Source organism: Larimichthys crocea, chromosome XXIV, assembly GCF_000972845.2.
Source record: "Larimichthys crocea isolate SSNF chromosome XXIV, L_crocea_2.0, whole genome shotgun sequence".
Lineage (NCBI taxonomy): Eukaryota > Metazoa > Chordata > Actinopteri > Sciaenidae > Larimichthys > Larimichthys crocea.
Window position 1 is genome coordinate 566,984 of NC_040034.1, and position 18,631 is coordinate 585,614.

The 18,631-nt window shown below is 42.1% G+C and overlaps 2 protein-coding genes across 6 annotated transcripts in view; one reads left to right on the forward strand and one right to left on the reverse strand.

The window, feature by feature from the left end:
- Positions 1-2,109: 2,109 nt before the first annotated feature.
- Positions 2,110-6,232, reverse strand: cldn11a (claudin 11a). Its single transcript, XM_010732201.3, has 3 exons — positions 5,775-6,232; positions 5,413-5,577; positions 2,110-3,558 (listed from the first exon to the last, which is right to left on the reverse strand). The coding sequence occupies exons 1-3, from the start codon at positions 5,998-6,000 to the stop codon at positions 3,296-3,298; spliced, it is 654 nt and encodes a 217-aa protein (XP_010730503.1). The 5' UTR covers positions 6,001-6,232; the 3' UTR covers positions 2,110-3,295.
- Positions 6,233-7,327: 1,095 nt separating this feature from the next.
- LOC104920054 (glutamate receptor ionotropic, NMDA 3B) overlaps positions 7,328-18,631 on the forward strand; it is a 102,546-nt gene continuing 91,242 nt past the window's right edge. For 3 of the 5 annotated variants that reach the window (XM_027275163.1, XM_019269895.2, XM_027275166.1), the window contains exon 1: positions 7,328-7,760. The gene's annotated coding sequence lies outside the window, so the exon portion shown is untranslated. The remainder of the gene's footprint in view (positions 7,761-18,631) is intronic. The other 2 variants (XM_027275164.1, XM_027275165.1) reach the window with 2 other exon arrangements.

Here is an 18,631-nt window from a genome sequence, read left to right on the forward strand (position 1 = left end):
AGTGGATTTTGACATAGTAATTCACAGATCTGTCCAATACAGATGAGGGAACAGAGAGCTGAACAGTCAGAAAACAGGAGAAGGCATCATTATCCCTCCAAGTTGTGTTGCATCATCGACGTTTACCCATGCTTGGTTGGTGACAGAGATATCAGGTTTCCAGAGATCCTGTTACTAGCCCAAGCATGTTCCCAGCTGGCTAGCATGTAAAGGTTCTCTGTGTGGAGTTTTTGACCACTATTAATGCAACGGGATCGATATTTTTATGCGTGGGTTCCCGTTTTGTTGGTTCTTGTGCATGTGCCCCCGAGGACGTGCATGGAAGCCGGAAACACGGTTACACATTCTGAGCCAATGGTTTCACGCCTTTCCACTGATGCCGCTGCAAACAGGTGGCAGCAGCGTGTCAAGAAACGCACTAAGGTACCAGCAAAGGCAGCGAAGAAGACTGCACGCTACTAAACGTGTGAGTAAATAATGGAGGTGCATATTGCATATTCTTTTTGAGGAGAGAAATGCACTTAGTGAGGTCACAAACAATGTGTGCTGTTTACAAGAAACTCCACTGGGCACCTTTAACTAACTGCTGTGCTTTTTTGTGGCTTGGGCAGGGCCATTAAACAAAAGATACGATTTATTTACTGCACATCCCTTGGTCCATTGTGTTGCTGGCTGGACGAACAATAGCCTTTAAGCCAGTTCTCCTGCTGGTGGCGTAACATCACTTCGAGATACATCCAGTGCAATTAAATGTATTGTTAACTGGAAGTTCAAGTAAGTTATCTCACACAGATTCACACGACTCTTGCGATGACCACCAGCAGCTCAGTTTCGGTAAATCAGAACGCAATTCAGCCGCAAGACGTGCCGTGTTTTGATTCGAGGTCTCGACTCTCAGCCTCTCTCAACTGTGAAAACTCACTTTATTGCTCTAACGTTGCTGTGATTTTTATTATTTTTTTCTCCCCTCCCCACACCACCTACACAGAAAAAAGACGGAAGGGAAAAAGTTCACAGCTGTTCCTGAATGGTATTCTGGGAAATCAATTGGAAATTTTAACTGAAGTGGAAATAGACAAGCTATGTTGACGGAGAGCTGATACACTCGAGAAGAACAATAAATACTTAATCAAAAAATAATTGTGGGAAAGGGTAGAATTTTTCTTTAGAAATCCCATCCTCCCTCTTCAGTCAGTAATAAAGTTTTGTTGATAGATAGCATCTTTAGATAGAATACATTTTAGCATAGCATATCATAACACAGAGAAATACAGAACAGCTCGATTGCCCACTACCCTCCCACTGACCTCCTGTGGACTGGATGGCTTTATGCCTGGAACAGCATCGCATTTGTGGTAATACACACACACACACACACACACCGCCGACATGATCCCACACACCTGCACACACACACTGGCATGCCAGTAAAGACACAAACACATAAAAAGTGACAGATGATATGTGGAAATACAGTAACTCCTTCTGCAGTATTACCGCAAATCAGAATAAGGCAGATGATTGTGTGTGTGTGTGTGTGTGTGTGTGTTTGGAGATAAGCTCAGGACACAGTGTTTCCAAAGTATCATGTAATATCTGTGATATGACTCAGTAACCTTGATATGGACAGAGGAGCACACAGGCAACCACACACAGTTATCCTTCTTTGTGTGTGTGTAGGTGTGTGTGCGTGTGTGTGTGTGTGTGTGTGTGTGTGTGTGTGTGTGTGTGTGTGGTTGGTAGGGAAGGGTGACGAGAGGAGGGAAGCAGGGACTCTTCTGTGCTGACCTAACTCAAGGTTACTGAGTCACATTACAGATACGATACACTGGTAACAATCCATGTTTTCTCATTGTCCTCAGCTTATAGTCACAAATATGGACACACACACACACACACACACACTCACACAAGTCAGTCTGTCATTACCTACTACAAACAGTCAATATCAGCTTGTTCCGGGGCAGTGATTACAGCATATCACATACACGTCACATTCAACGCCTGCTGTGTTGTTGACGTCACATTTTAACATAACACCCAGATAGATGAAAAAAGTCATCGGTCAAGTGTGTTGGATGACAGCATCAATGCGACTCAAGACAAAGGCAGCTTTAATTTTTTGGTCTTTATTATAGAAAATCAAACAATAACATCAGTGGAACAATAAATAACCAGCTAATACTGATTTTGCATGGGTCTGAATTAGAAATATTAACTTCCTTCAGCTTGGAAAAAATCTGGTTCCACCTGTGATCAGAGCACTTTTGAGATATTGAACAAGTTAATCTACACAGTACTGATTTAGTTTTATTTTTTTCACGCACTCGAGTGAGTGAATCATACTTTTAGCTACAGACATTAAGAGCTACTCTATGTGAGGAAGTTAGACTAAGATGTTTATTCAAATTTATAATTGCACAGTTACAGGATAAGCTGCTTTTTTTGACACTCGTTTTTTAATCTAAAAAAAAAAGAAGCAAGTTAGTCACATAAAATGTGTAAGGTAACTTCGGATTATGTAATACTGCTATCAGATGAGGGAGTTATGGACAAAAGATTAAAGTTTTGTACTCTTTATGAAATTATGTCGGCCGTGTCAGTGCACATAATGTATTTAAGATCCTGCAGTGGCTAGGAAAAACAGTGCTATGAGTTTTAATCAAGTCTATCACTCAGGAGGCAAATTCACTAGAGAGTTGGATGATACTGTCAGAGAAATATCAATGTACATAAACAATGTTAATGAACACAATTTCAAGCATAATACTGTCATGCCCTGCTTATCAAAAAAAAACAGATCATAGTATTGTATGATTTAAAAAAACAAACAAACAATAACACTCAAAGACACAAGAGATCCCATATCTAAGAGCATCTAAATAGAAAAACAGAAGTAATATACAAGATCAATATCTCAGTTCCCAAGGCATCGAGGGATTAGGACCTCTGCAGGCAGCTTGCACAATTATGTAACAATGGGGAGAGTCTACACCACGCCCAACATGAGGAGGCTGCAAGATGAGCTCTGTGATACAAAAACAATCCATCGGCGAGAAAAGGAGCTCCAATAAAAACAGCCTTTGTGTGTTTGGATGTTCGAATGTCTCTTTTATGTATGTTTGTGTGCTCGTTCAAGAATTTGTGTATTTTTCTTGACAAACCGACATGAATGAGCGTGGCATAGGTTTCATGTTACTGTGATTGTATGTGTGTGTGCGCGCTACTGTATATGTCTCTATATACAAACTACAGTCCCCTATACGTCCACTTGGAAGTTACAATCTCTCCCATCTCAGACGTGGGCGCTCTTGGCGTGATTGACAGAGGGGGCTGCTGGCGGGTTGCCACCTCCCTGTTTGGAGTAGTAGAAACGATTGTTGTCCTGGTAGGGGCGAGACGAGGACTCTGCGGAGCAACAGGTAAGAATGCACCCGCCCAACAGGGAGAAGATAGTGCCCACCCATCCAGTGTAGAGGGAGAAGCCAAACGACATGAGGTTGAGCTCCTGGTGAGCGCCGATGGGAAACCACACCGTAGACACCGAACCACACAGTGCTGAGGGCAAACAGACAGACAAACAGTTAGAATTGTGCTCCTGAAAGCAACATGCATGTATACACATATAGAAAGTGGGAATGCAAATGCTGCAAAACATAATAAATCCAATTTGTAGTACCACACAGGTTACTCTGGCTAATTACATAACAAAACTGTGGATGCAAAATGGTGCAAATTATAGCAAACTCACATACACACAGAGTTAAAGCAAGCTAAATGCAATGTTAAATGGTGAAACTGAATGTAGTATCACAGGGGGCTAGCTTTAAATAAAAAAAAAAAAAGTAAAACTGGGAATGCCAAATGGCGCAAATAAAAGCAACCTATAGACACACTAAGAGAAGCTAATTTAAACACCTGCATGTTAAAAACAAAGTGTAATTAAATTGGGAATACAAAATGATGCTACTGAATGTTATGGACAAATGCACACATACATCTTGTATCCCAACACAATGCTGTCTTTTACATTATGCTTTTACATCAGTTCGACATGGGATGCAAAATGGTGCACATAAATCCTCCCTACACACATATATCCCGTATCATTATCATCATACTGAGAGGTGCCAGAGAGACCAAATAACAGAGTAAAATGGAATAAAAGTAGGGGACGCAAAATGGTGCAACAAATCCTGACCAAGGCTAAGATAGATTAATGTTTGTATGTTGTATCCTAAAAAGGTATTAGGAGTTGTATCCATGTCCCTTCAAGTATGAAGACTGCCCTTGAGTATCTACAGTATTCTATCTTTGACATTTTCATATTTCAGCCATTACAGTTTTGTTTTCTTTTATACCTCATACAGAACAGCAGAGTAGAACCGATTAGAAGAAAGAATGTGTACAATAATATTTTTTCGCATAAAAAGTTAATGGCATAAAGCTTTGCCTTGAGCCATGGAAGAGAGGCCTAGTTTAAGACAAACATTAAAATCCCTATACAGCTGACCGGGATGCATGTTTGCATTAGAGTATACCCGAGGCTAACACAGGACACATGTATGAAATCCTTTTTATCAGCAACAAAATGTGAATATACTGCACTAAAATGGGCAACAACTGAATCAACAAATAACTGCTAATGGCTTCAGAAGACACAGTTAATAGAAATAATTACAAGTTGGACAAAAATGAATCGTCGCTGAAACAATTTTGCTGCCAGTCTGGAGGCAGTGATAAACAATATGGTGAGTGGATTTTTATTCTGCTGTGCAACAACAAACAAATCCTCCCTGATGGAAAATGATCCCCAGTGACAAATAGTAAAACCTGCTCCAAAGTCAAAGCTATAACTATTTTTTTGGTGCTGTATGGATGTAGTGATGATGCATGTGAGTCAGGGCTACGTTGTTGGAATCAAATTGCTATAAAAAGACACGGGCAGTGGAAAAGTCAAACAGGTGTTAAAATTTCATTTAAGGGACGCAGGCATTGGAAAATACTGCAGCACTAGTCTGATATTTATAAGCACAGTAAACTGGGCATTTCAGGGTGTGACTTTCCATGTGGTGCAGGACAAAGACAGGGTGTGGATGAGAGTAGGTGGAGGAGAGGAATGCGATGGGATCTACAGGGAAGGGTTGAGTGGAACAGGAACATACAAGAGTGTGCATATGTGCGCACCCTAGGGAGGAAGGCGGCCCTATTCAACATCCTCTGCTCTCAGCGGCTTGTAAGCATTTGAGTTGGGGTTAAAAGAGGTCACAGACATCGAGCTTGGAGAGGATCTTGGTGTGGGCATGTGAGCGCAAAAACAATTTTTGTCCGACCATGACATTTGATCTTTGTCCACTCAATCATTATAGTTACATTGTGTGAAGTGAAGTGAAGTGAAGTTGCATCACTTACCGACTATGAGCATAAGCACTCCTCCCAGGATGGTGCGTTTGTTCTTGGAGGCCTGGGGTTCATTGCCAAAGCTGATGCAGGGCATGGACACGAGGAGCATTGCCACTACTGGGAGACCCAGTATTGAACCTATGATCATCAGGGCACGAGTCGTCTGGACGTAGGCTACAGATAAAACATATTTGATATTACTGTCTAATAAAAGAATACTCCCCATCACCAATTTTGATAGGTATTTTTTTAATGAAAATGGGGGTAAATAGAAATAGAAGTGGTGGAAATAACAAATTATTATCATATATATAATAATATCAGTTGAGAAAACAGAATACAATCACAGTGGTGTTGTGGTGAGTATCTACCTGGTAGGTCCAGGAGCTGCGTCAGGGTGACGCAGTGGTAGGTTCCTGTGGAGAGGACACATTCCGCCCAGGGTCCCTTGCATCCCAGCTCATCCAACTTCTTGCAGGTGTTCAAACCGTATTTACACGTAAACACCCATTCATTGGTGGCTGTAGCGATCACGATTCCCAGCCAGCCGATGCAGCTGATGAAAAAGCCGCTCAGTTGAAGACACGAGTTCGTCATGGCGCAAAAGTGTGAGTAAAGTCCACCAAACGTTTAATGCTAAAAGCTGGGAGAGTGGCTGATTAACAAAGTGAAGCAAAATGTGGAATGATAACTCTAATCTTAGGAGCGATATTCCACCATCCGAGTTAATCCAGTGTTAAAAGTTAAAAGACTTTTTTTCCTTCGGAGTTCAGTAAATTCCATCAATTGAGAAGCGTTGCGCACTTCAGAAGAGTGAAGCCTTCACATGATGAGAGGTTTTATAGTGGATAGTTCAGCAAGGGAAACTACTCTGAAACTGACAACCAATCAGATACTTAGGTAAAAAAAAAAAAGTTTTTAATAAGGGGGGGAAACAACACAGCCCAGTGTTACTGCCTCTCCAAAAAAAGTTGGTGCGCACTGCCCCTTACTTGGAGTTTTGACTGACCGGACAGTGACAAAGTTTGGAGCTGAGAATTTAACATTAGATCTGCTGCCATCTACTGGCCACATTATATTTCTTATTGTCAACTGTGCATCTTGCACCTCATTTAAATCATCAAACAAACAAAATTCAGTGAAAATAGAGAAGTTATTATTTCTAAAAACAATCTATTATCTGTCTGTCTGTATTATCTATTATCTTAACGAGTACTAATTATGGCCATCATATAAATAAAGTGGAGAAAAAACAATATGTTTTCCCCAAAATGTAAAGGGTAAACAGAAGCAAGAATTAGAACAGTATGCCAAAATTAGATCTTACTTTAAGTGACGCTGTCTGAATATGTCTTATGAAGCTAAAACCTGATGTGTGTGAGAAAGAGGAGGGGAGTAACACTGAGTCTGCTGTTCTGCACATGAACACTGTCCAGGCTATTAATCAAACTCATCGCACTTCGCACAACAACTGTGAACGACCTTGAACGCGCGCACCACCGTTCAGCTTTGCTTTAGTCCACAGTCCTGCCATATGGCAGACTCAACCTGGGATTGGGACCACCAAGAGGAGTTAAAGATTAATTTTTAGGGGGTGTCATGAGATGATTGAAGTCTAACTTCAGGTGTAAAAATCTGACTGACTCATTAGAAAACCAGAGTTATTGCAGCTCATTCCAAAAAGGCTGATCACGTTTTGATTGACAGCTCTACATCAGCATCATGCAAAACTTATATATCTTATATTTCTTTCCCGTTGGTGGCTGTAATGTAATATTCACTTATATTCATGTTGGCCCGCAGCAGATGTGAGATGCGACGTGAAAATCGCAGGTAATGATGAGGAACGTGACGAATCTGTTGACAGAGGTAGAGCACACCTGCTGCACACGACGCATGCGCGCATTCAGCAACCAATTAGTTTGAAAACCAGGGGATAAGTCCAACCAGGTGTTGCGGGTTATGACTGGTTATTGGAAACCAAAAATCCGTAAACTGACAAGAGAATGAATGAAGTGCATGCGCGTTCACGTGAAGGGGAGTCAGATTTTGAAGGGGAGTCATAAAATTCCACAACACCTGCATGGAGGCTAAACAGTGTACTGGACTGGAGGTGTGGTGAAAGGTATTTTAGCCACCCCCAAAAATGAATATAAGTTTAAGTGTAAGCTGTATTTAGAATATTGTAACGCTTTACTTTGCAAGAACTGAAGCCACATGATCTTTTAAAAACTGTACACTAACAAAACAGTAATTTAACCAAATTATTCTAATATCTCACTCGATGAAATGAGGATTTCTATCAACCAAACTCAGAGTTGGTGGTTTTTGGAGCAGTGTAACCAAGATGGTTTTTGGTAAGTGTTTTATTTTCTTTCTGTCTTGTTTTAAATGAAGTGTGTTTTTTTATGATGACTTAACGAGGCCTTAGTTCGGTAAATGCGAGCAAATTGAATTCAGAAGACGCATGGTTGTATTTTTCTGTCTAATAAGAGAAACGAGTGTATGAATATTTCATTTCTTGACAGTTTATTTATCACACTGGAAATAAGCAAAGTGCCTGTGGCTGCCTTTGAGGCTGATTGAGAGCAGAGAGGTTTTGTTTTTGTTGGACAACTCACAAGGATTTTTCCTTTTTCTTTTCTTTTTATGATTGGGCTCACAGAATTAATTATAAATGTCAGAGCATAATCACCCCCATTAGACCTCTTTTTTTTTCACAGCAGCCATTTTGACATGAAATATTAGGGTAGGGTATTAGTATCATAGGAAACACCTGCATTGACTGTATTATCTCATGCCAAAAAAAAAAAAAGATCTATCCAAAGTTTACAAAAACTTGGATTTTGGATTGAAACTCACAAATACTTTTTAGATACTCATTACTATGTGGATTTGGGTTACCTGTGGCTTTAACAAAAAAAAAGCAGACGATAAAAACAAAGTTTGGCTTCATAAAAATGATTTTCTTGTGAATTACTTAAAGTCTTCAGGCTTTGAAAGATTATTCAGAGAAAACAGGAGGGCAAGAAGCCAAACAGCATTGCATCCTGGTGCAGTAGTTCCACTATATGACTATATGCATATTAGATAAACCCCAGAGAGAAACCTATGATCAATTTCTCGCTGTGTACACAACTGGCATCACTGCTCTGTACTCTCTAAATCACCAACAGAGGGCGATGTAGCACAACAATGAGCTAGAGTTGCTCATTCAGGTGTTTTTACATGGAGGACATGGTGCTTTCATTCCTCCTGTCCTTGCTGGATGGAGTTAAGTAAGTCCTCCAATCACTCACCATCAGTCCGGTGACGTGGCGGAGGCATAGCAATCAGTCTAAGAGGAAGACGGAGACAGACAGAGACGCCTCAGACAGTTCCACAAGGTCACCGTAGTGTAATGGCATTTTTGGCCCACTTCTTCCACTCATGTGCTCTTGTGTACCGTTGTCATATGAAATGTTTGTACTGTCTGCCGAGCGTGATCTTTGATTCAGATTTATGTTATGAATATCTAAGCGGGTGTCACATTCATGTCGTTTGGTATTTGTCTGGTCTGTTTTTGTTTTGTGGACAAAAACCAATCTGGATGAGAATTTCTTCAATCTTTCATTTCCCTGTAGTGTCTCCCAACAGGATCACCTTACTTTACCTTCCCTATCAAAGTCTAACGTGGGCTGCATATGTAGTTTTTTAATTCGACCAGTAGAGGAAAAGAGAAAAGACTACAATATAACAGCGGGACAAAAAGCTGCTGGGGGAAAAAAAAATCAAAAATTGCAGCTAGCAGTTTTGTGGTAATGGCACAGGTTTCTTGTTAATACACCCTCAGTATCTGTTCTAGCTGCCTCAAAGTAAAAACCTTCCACTGAAGATAATCAATTACAGCTTTTAGTGTGGGTCTGTTGCAGGGGGGTATTGAGTTCTATTCATTCCATGTGTCTTTGTTATGTTTTATAAAAGACCACAGCAAGTTTTTTGAAATCAATATTTATGCTTTATACTTTTTTTTTCCGCTGCTTTTTTGGACAGCAGATGAGTTTTTGCTCAAGTCAGCTTCAGGCACTTACTGGAGCTTAGGCAATTAGAAAGCTCTAACACAGTCTCTGCTCTACAAGCCCCCGACGCCGCTCTGGTCAGCCCTGTAGCCCTTCCACTAACCCCTGCTGACACTCCAGCATGGATGATTATTATCTGTCTTTTTGTGCCCATTGCGGATGGCTGCGCTTTTACTCCGGGTTAGACTCGTGTCTAAAGTTTACTCATGTATGCGTAGCGGGTGTGTGGTTGTTGAGTGTCAGTGAAATAAAATCAAATAAAAAAAACATTGCCTTTTTAGAAGTGGTGAGTATACGCTGGGACACATTATAGATCATTGGGGTAAGTGGTTGGAGCCAGTCAGCCATGTAAACAGACAACGTTACACTTCGTCTCTCCCACCATTACTCTGTGTCTCGTTCATGCATCGCCCTGCTTCTTTGCAATCACTTTCAATCACCGGATAATAGAGTAGTCTGGTCAGATAGATAGATAGATAGATAGATAGATAGATAGATAGATAGATAGAGTTGATGAGCAGAATCGTAGACATTAAGTGATTATGTGAGAGAAAGTTTCAAGAAATGGACTGAGCATGAGCAGGGCATATCCCACGATGATTCCCAGAGCAGTTTGTCTGATACAGGAGGAGTGAGGCGGCAAGGGAATGGGAATATTATGCTAATGGTGGGAGGATTGCAACTGAGACGCTGACATAGAGGGATGATGGGATTTTAGCTCTCCTGGGGAGGGAAAGAAGGGGCGACGGTGCGTGCAGACTGTGTGTTGGTGGGTGGATGGGGCACTGAATGCAGTGGAAAGTTTAAAGCATAGTGGAATAACTCCTCCTCCTCTCCCACTAATGCTGTCAGAGCTGTCAGTCAGACAGTCGAAAGAGATGAGGAGCAATGACACTCTCTTTGTCTCGGCAATGCTAAACTACCAGTCCGGTTCAGAGGAAGGGTGGAGGGGGGGGTGTCGTTGAGTTATGAGCAGGGAGGTGAAGAGAAGCAATGATTAAGTGATTGGAGGAAGAAGAACCTTTTTTTAAGACCGTGATGGAGTGGCAGCCATACTGGATGAGTCATCCTGGTCGAGGGGGTGGGGTGGGGTGATGTGATGGGCGCCTTTTCAAATAGTTGTCAAGTCACATTCTGTGATTAACAAGAGGCAGAAGCCCGAAGAGAGGAGGATCAGTTAACGCTACAGTCCGACGGCGACGTGACTCGAACCGACGAGGCTTCTGTCAAAACCTTTCACAGTCGACACGTTGAGTGAAAACTATATTCACCGTTTGAATTCTGAAACCCACAACTTCACGTTATCAAGCGGGTAGAACATCGATTTTAATTTGATGTCTCGTTTATGGACGGAACTCTCAAACACGTGCCTGCAATGTCTCATAATTTAAAAACAAGAAAATCAATTCAACTCTGAAGATTCTGATGCTCTCCTTCCGCAGGGGCCGTCTCTATTGGGCTTTTGTGAGTCGGGTAATTTGAAAGCATGTAGCGCACAAAGTAATTGTCAGTTCTCAATAAATTATGTCGTGAAACTGAAGCTTGCATTTTTTTTGTGTGTATGCTTTCTTGCTGACATTTTAAATGCGAGGCATTGTTAAGCATTAAAGTGAAAGTCTAAGTGAGTATGAATAAAACCCTGTAGCTCCGATCTTCCATTCAATTTAAGTTGCTTCTTAGTTATACTGCTTTTAATATCCCCGGCTCTGATGGTAACGTGCATCTCTTGTCTGGATTTTCACACAGACACGATTAAGATGGATTATACTTACGTCGTCTCTTGCAATATGCATATCCATAGTTCATATCACTTCCTGTGATGATGTTGCCAGCTGAGCTGCCTGCCATCTGTTTGACATGCTGCATACACACTTTCTGTTTTTTTAAATATTACTTCATATCTTCTTTCTAAAGTTGAAGTGGAAACTTGCAGGTACCCTGCGTTTCTTTTGTGGTTTTACTTCCCAAATTGCTCATCTTGCTCAGTTTAATACTTTAAAACTCTAAAATACCCAACAGTTAAAGTCCAGTGTGTAAAGCTGTAGGTGGCTCTATTTACAGAATTTGGCAGAAGTGGAGTATAATATGCATAAATATGTTTTCATTAGTGTCGAATAAATAAGAATCGTTATGTTTTTGTTACCTGAATGAGTTTTTTTTATAGCTAAAGTCAGTCACTGCCAGATGCCACCGCACTGGTCCTTTTTAAGTTGTTTTTTTAATTTTTTTTTTGTTGTAATGGTGAAAATTATTTTATATCCCTGGCTCTATGCCTGGCTGTCTGGATTTTGCACAGACACGATTAAGATGGATTACACTTACATCTTGTCTTGCAGTATGCATATTCGCTCCACTTCCTGTGATAATGTTGCTATCTGGGCTGCCTACACCTGTTTTTTTTTTTTGTGGTTTTTTTTGTCTTGCATGATGGACTTTCCGGGTGATATTTTTGTTTGTGAACTTTTGCGTGACATCTTCATTTTTAAGAGGGAGAGGAAACAAGTACCCTTGCATTTATTTTGTTCTATTCACCTTCCGAAAACTGCTGGTGCTGCTTAATTTCATATCTAGAAACAGGTGACAGCACTAATAGACCGTCCCAACAGTTACTGTCCTTGAATGTCAGTGTCAATCTTTTTTTTTTTTAAGATTATTTTTTTGGCCTTTTATGATAGTACAGCTGAAGATAGACAGGAAGCAGGGGGCAGGGAGAGAGGACAGGAGAGAGAGGGAGTAACACGCAGTAAATTAGCCGTCCGATGCGGGATTCGAACCGGGGCCAGCTGCAGCAAGGACTATATCCTCCACACACGGGGCGGCCGCTTAACCCACTACGCTACCGACCGCCCCAAAATGTGGCTACTTTTGACAAAATGGCAAGGTCATCGGGTGAAAGCAGCCAAATGTAAGCTCATCCTGGCTACAACGTAGGGAAAAAAATAAGTCAACTCTCTTCATAGCTTGAGTTATGACAGTATTTTTCCAGAAGAGACAAGAATTCACAGTTCTTGACATTGTTTTGTCTTAATATCAAAATTGTGTTTTGGTTTTTATTATCGTTATCCTCTTGTGCACTCCCTGACTGTATCCTCCACACACGGGGCGGCTGCTTAACCCACTACGCTACTGACCGCCCCAGTGTCAATCATTTTTAACATTTGGGTTGTAAAACCGCCCCAGTGTCAATCATTTTTAACATTTGGGTTGTAAAACTGTGGATGTCAAAACCCCTAACTTGTAGCCAAAGTTCTGCTCCATGGTCCCACACACACGTCCTTTTTGTTTCAGAATTCATTTTCGATGACAGAACCAGGCGGCGCTTGTTGCTGCAGTGGGAGCTTGAGTCGCGACTTGATTTGTGTCTATTCCTCCGAGTGTGTCTGCGGTGTAGCAGCCATCACTCACCGCTAACTGTGTTAGCCATTAGTATCAATTAATCTCAACAAACGCTGTCGGCCCGTTATACTCAATACATCACCGCGAGCTCTGCTAACTATATACCACACAGAACATAACTGTGCCCGCGCACGGCCTCAGTCGCTCCGTGGGAGAAGATGAGAGATACATGTGTCGTTCCCCATATGGCGACGTGGGAGAGTAAGAGAGTTACAACTAGAAACAGGGGAAGGAGACAGAGGCGGGGGGGGAGAAGAGGGAAAAAGAAGGTGATGTACAACTCATTCTTGCCCTCTGGGACTGATGGAGCGCAGCCGCTGTCAACACCGTAAATATACTCCCGATATTTGTCATAATAGTTCATTAGTGCTGGGAAAAGATTTACGTAGGTTGCAGGGGTGAGGAGAGTGGATTAGGAAAGGGGCATTTTGTTTTCCAAAATACATGTTCTGAAACATATTTTAAAACTCCCCGACAGTTGGCACCTTCCCTCATAAACATATTTCCATTAAGCCCTCTCTCTCTCTCTCTCTCTCTCTCTCTCTCTCTCTCTCTCTTTCCAGCATTTTCAGGCTGCTTAAATTAGCCTCCTCATCATTTCGGTCTCTGTAATCCCCCTCCTCCTCCTCCTCCTTCTTTCTCCTCTGTTGTCACCAGCAATAGGGTGATCTATTGCTCTTTACATGATGGGTTGTGCATTATCTAATATAGAAGATGGGAATGTGTTGGGCAGTGAGACAAAAAGAGAGAGCGAGAGAGAGAGATGGCAAGACGTAGAGAGAGAGAGAGAGAGGGAGAGGGAGACGCGTCATAACTTGTGCTATATATCATTGTGATGAGAGGCTCTGCAGCAGTGGACTGAGATGAAGTTGGACCATAGTGTTCTATTAGTTAAAGGGATAGTCAAACATTTTTGGGAAATATACATATTCTCTGTGGGGTCATGAGATTGGTTGTTAATCTCATGGCTGTGTCTTTAAATACAGAGCAGGAGTGGGGATGTCAAACAGAGCCTGGTTATGTTGAAAATGGAAAACATACCTACGCCTTGAAAACTGACTTATTTCTAAGGCATCTTGTTTGTTTCAGCCTTAGATAAACCGAAATTTCAAAATAACAATTTATGATTTCAAGCGAGAGTTAGTACCGTCGTGAAGTTTATATTAGCTGTGGTGGGGGATGCCAGTTACAGCGAGGGAAAAGTTTTTTTTTGGTTGTAAGCTGCGTGCAGGTGCCACGCTGCCAAACCTGGCAACATAACCGTGCCAACAAAACTGAAAGTCGTACATTGACTGCACGCCGCTGTTGTTCGCCAAGAAACAGCTTTTCCCAAAACCTCAAATTATTCGTCTCCTGTCTATCAAGACAAGGAATTAAAAAATAAAATGTAATTATGTATAAATAGAAATAGAAAACACTCCCTATGCCTCCCTTCTTTATGCTAAGCTGGGCTTTTTAAATGGACTCCGGCTCCTTTGTTAATGGACAGACATCTCGTCTCCTTTGTAAAGCCGCACTAATTGATATTTTTATACTAACAATGGGTCAGGTGACACTGTAGTTTGGATCCTACAAAGTAATGAACCTACTTATACGAAGAATTATCTCTCGGCTCTACAGTCCTCTCAGCTCTATGAAGCGTTTCAGCATCTTTCGGCTCGTTGGTTTTATTGTCCGCGATTTGACTGTCGGGATCACTCCTGCCGCTCTCATCAATCTCATTTCAAGCCGCAGTAAGAAGCCGCTTTCAGCAAAAAGGGCTCTGGTGAAGCCGCTCTGCACCAAACGACAGGCAGACACAGTTAGCGGGGTAACCCGTAGACATTGTGAAGAATTTAGGAGCTTCCCTCAGTGGTGGGTGGAGACCAAAACAGGGCTAAAAGAAGATAAAGTTGTGAATAATCCAAACACATGCTAATGTTACTGTCTGCTGGATGTGTAAATAGGCTTTGTGAGGTGATAATATGTCTATGTTGTGTTTACAGTTTATTCTGCGGTCCCGGAGTGGTGGAAAAAAATCAATCGGGTCTGCTTTGAAGACAGACAGACAGACAGACAGGTTCCTCATGCAGGCACTTAAAGCAGCTGTGCCTAGTCTGTGGGAATCAACTGTCTTTTGCTGCCTTTTTTAAGAGGCAGCAGTCAGCAGACACTTCTTAGTATGAGTGCTGACACGTCGGCATGAGTGCTGATCCGCTCCAGCATCGCCTCATAGGTGAATTTCATTATTTATTTTTTTCAGATAAGATTAACTATAATGGACGGGGGGGTCAATGACCCAAGAAGATCATTACTTATCCACTGACTCAGGCACTGGCCTACCTTGCCATTCCTCAATTACCAGCTGACAGACAGGCCTGTGGAAATGGGGTCATGCCAAAGCCCCAGCCTCCCCACGTATATTAGGCGAAATCTCCCTTCCTCTCACCCCGCTACCCCTCTCCGGGACTCTCCAGGGAACGTGGAAGAGATTGAGTGCTCCATTGTTTCTGCTAATACAGTTTAGCTGCCCGTCAAAGAGGCAGTTGGGAGTTGTTCCGGTCTTAACCACCAGCAGCATGTCAGTCACCGTTACTGTGTCTTTGCTTGTGTGTACATGTACTCAGTATGTATAAATGAATCATATACATTACAGCATGCATGATAAAGCATGTTAAATTACTTACCCACCTCCTTATCAATGCTTTCTCATAATGGTTTTTCTATGTTCCTCTTTATTCTTTATTTATTTCCTAAAAAAAAAACTTGCATTTATTGGTTTTTCTCTACCTTGGCCCTTCCAGCCTATTCCATATGAATTCCTAACCATACAAATACATTTAAATGCATTTACCCCCTATCTGCCTTTGCTTCCTGACTGCCAACCCCGCTTTCCCCCCTCTTAAATAAACCAATTTAATCATGGAGGCTTCTCTGCCCTTGTGCGTTTCTGTGTGTGTGTGTGTGTTTGCTTGCTTGTTTGTGCTTAGAAGTGACTGTGTGTGTCAATGTGTGTGCGATAGAGAGAGAGAGCGAGATCCCCACAGGCTTGTGTGTGTGTGTGTGTGTGTGTGTGTGTGTGTGTGTGTTTTTGCAAGTGTGCACGTGCATCCTCCTCTTCCCCCTGTCAGTGTTTGGTTCAGTGATGCCCAGCATACTCATCCAAAATCTGTGTGACCTTGCCAGTCAGCTAGTCATTCAGCCATGGCGGGGCACCTAGTACACCTGCCCTGTTATGCTGTTTGTGTGTGTTTGTGTGTTTGTGTGTGCGCATGCAGTATGTGTATGTGTGGCTTTTTCCCCCCCCTCCCTCCTCCTTTCTGTCTTATTTCTTCAACAGTAACAGGCAAACAGGACCTCATGCTGTCCCCCATGATCAGCTGATTAGTATCTGATTGGGCTTTTAATCCTAATGACTTTTTCCGACCCGCGCTTTTAAGATCAGACTGGTTTCGTCACCCATTTCCGGCCGATAAAACACGCTCCCTCTGGGCCTGTCCTGAAGTGACTGCTGTGATTGCATAATGTCACATTTTGAATGTATTTGAATCTGGAAAATTTGCCGCTCGAGATGGCAGACAGGCGATACCAGGAGGAAAACGAAATGCTCTCCTTTCCCACAACAACAACTGCTATCAAGATGTCCCGAAGCATTTATCAGGTGCTTATTCCTTATTTGTTTCATCGAAGCTGTAGCAGCAGCTGACAGTTTATAACCCTAATTGTTCTTAAAAATGCCTGGATGTGAAAGTTTTTAACTAGCTATAAATGTGAAGCAGGGTGTTAACTGCAAAAAAAAAAAAGAGCTGAGCAAACCTTCCCTGGATAAACGGAGATTAGAAACACACACACACACACACACACACACACACGGTTGGCGGCCAGGTCTTATGTGAAATAGACCAGACTCAAGGCAAATATCAAACAATACAGAAAGGAGCTGCTACACTGTAATTCCAGGACAGGCTTGAGTAATTCTGCCAACGGAAATCCTGATGTTGCATCTCATCAATCATTTCTGTGCGAATAGCAGCACCTGCGTGTGTTTTGTTCTCATTCTGTTCACTTCTGTAAACTTCCTGTCTCCTGTAGGAGGAGGGGGGGGGGGGGTGGGGACACTGAGCTTAATTCATTTCTCTAAAGAAGCAATCTGGCTCTGGGCCCTTTAGTGGTAAAAACCAGAGCAGCGTCTCCATCATCCTAATATTAAAATGGCCCCGCATCCCTCCCTCCACCCCACCACTCATCTGTTCTGGCTGGCACACCCCAGTGCCCATTTGTCACGCAAACAGCATCTCATATAAGAGTGGGGTTGACATCAGCCCACCAGGAAAGACAGATGATACATTTCACTATACCTTTAAATGATTGCAGAGGCTTGTCCATCAGACTACTGCAGAGAACAGAAACGACCGAGCGTATTTGTTCCGATTCTGTATTTCCTCTTGTTCTCCGTTCGTTACTCGACTGCCACCTTCCTTCCTCTCTTCATTTCGTGTCTGTGTAATGGCCTCTGCAGGCCGAGCACCACCGAGTGCTGGCTCTGAAGTCGTTGCACGTAAAATGTGTTCTTGGATAAGACATCAGAGTTTGCATTTAATCATTTTTCTCGTCCTGGAAAATGTAATCTTGAAATGCACTTAACAAACTAGCGCACTAAACACTTGTGGATGGGCATAAACTGATCGTTACGGATGTCTTTATCAATTTAAGGGCTTGTCAGAAAAACTACACTTCCATACTTTTGAGGTCCTGCACCATCTTGATTGCTCACTCTCGTTTATTGTTTTTACCTATAATTCAAATTTGTAAGTAAATTAAGTTTACTCTTTACCTACGTCTCATGTTTGAACAGTTAGGGAGGCTATAATTCAGTTATATATTCAGTTTTTACTCTGAATAATTTGAAATTACATTACTGCTCCTGGTGTGCAGCGAACATAATTTTTAGTTGTTTAAGTTTTTTTTTTTTTTTTTACTCTTTCTATCCCCCCTGCAGGTGGAGATAACTGTTGGAGGTGATTTAGTATCAGAAGAGGTAGGTACAGTGAAGAAAAGGAGCAGAGGGGGGATGTTGTCTAAAGGGGAGTAATAGATGGACTGGCAGGGATCACAAGGGGACACAGGAGCTGTGCAGAGCTGACACCGAATCGTCTGAATCAGGCTTTTCTCAAGGTCTTTTTTGTAAATTCACAGTTTGATCGTAGCCTGTGGGGACCGATGGGGAGACAAATGGGAGAGAAAGGTGGAGCAGAGCAAAGGGAGTGAGTGGAGTGGAAGAAAAGTAAGAAGGGAAGGAAAGAAATTGAAAGCCCAATCTGGTGTTTTAGGAAGTGGGGAGATGGATTGGTGTCTGATACAGTACAACTAGGATGACAAATGTTTGTTTTCCAGAACCGGCTTGGATGATGCTTGGGTGCTCCCCTCTGTGCTGTGAGAGGTAGCTGGTGCTGACAGTTAATGAGACTTGGGAGGACTATCCAACACAAGAGATTAATGTTGGATATTCAAGCTTGCGGTAGATGAATCAAGCCTCGAGCTGCCCGTTTTGAAGCACATAAATTATTGAACGCCAAAGTGGAAGCCACCATTCTGTTTAAATACGGCTCAATCGCTGCGCGGCACACCTGTTACAAAAGCACCGAGTGGCCACATTGAGAACAAGTGACCTATTATCATACTAATCCGATAGCGTTCTCTGTTTTTAACCGTGCTACAGCAACTTTATTGATTTGTAAAACAACAGAGCGCTAATTGTCCCCTCGGTTTGCAATGTGTTTAAGTCTTCAGAGGAT

Bases quoted from the DNA above. Each gene is read 5' to 3' on its own strand.
- cldn11a (XM_010732201.3), bottom strand. From the start codon at position 6,000: ATGACGAACTCGTGTCTTCAACTGAGCGGCTTTTTCATCAGCTGCATC. The intron at 5,578-5,774 runs GTAGATACTCAC...TTTTATCTGTAG, and splicing joins GCAGCTCCTGGACCTACCAG to CCTACGTCCAGACGACTCGT. The intron at 3,559-5,412 runs GTAAGTGATGCA...GTTTGCCCTCAG, and splicing joins AGTGCTTATGCTCATAGTCG to CACTGTGTGGTTCGGTGTCT.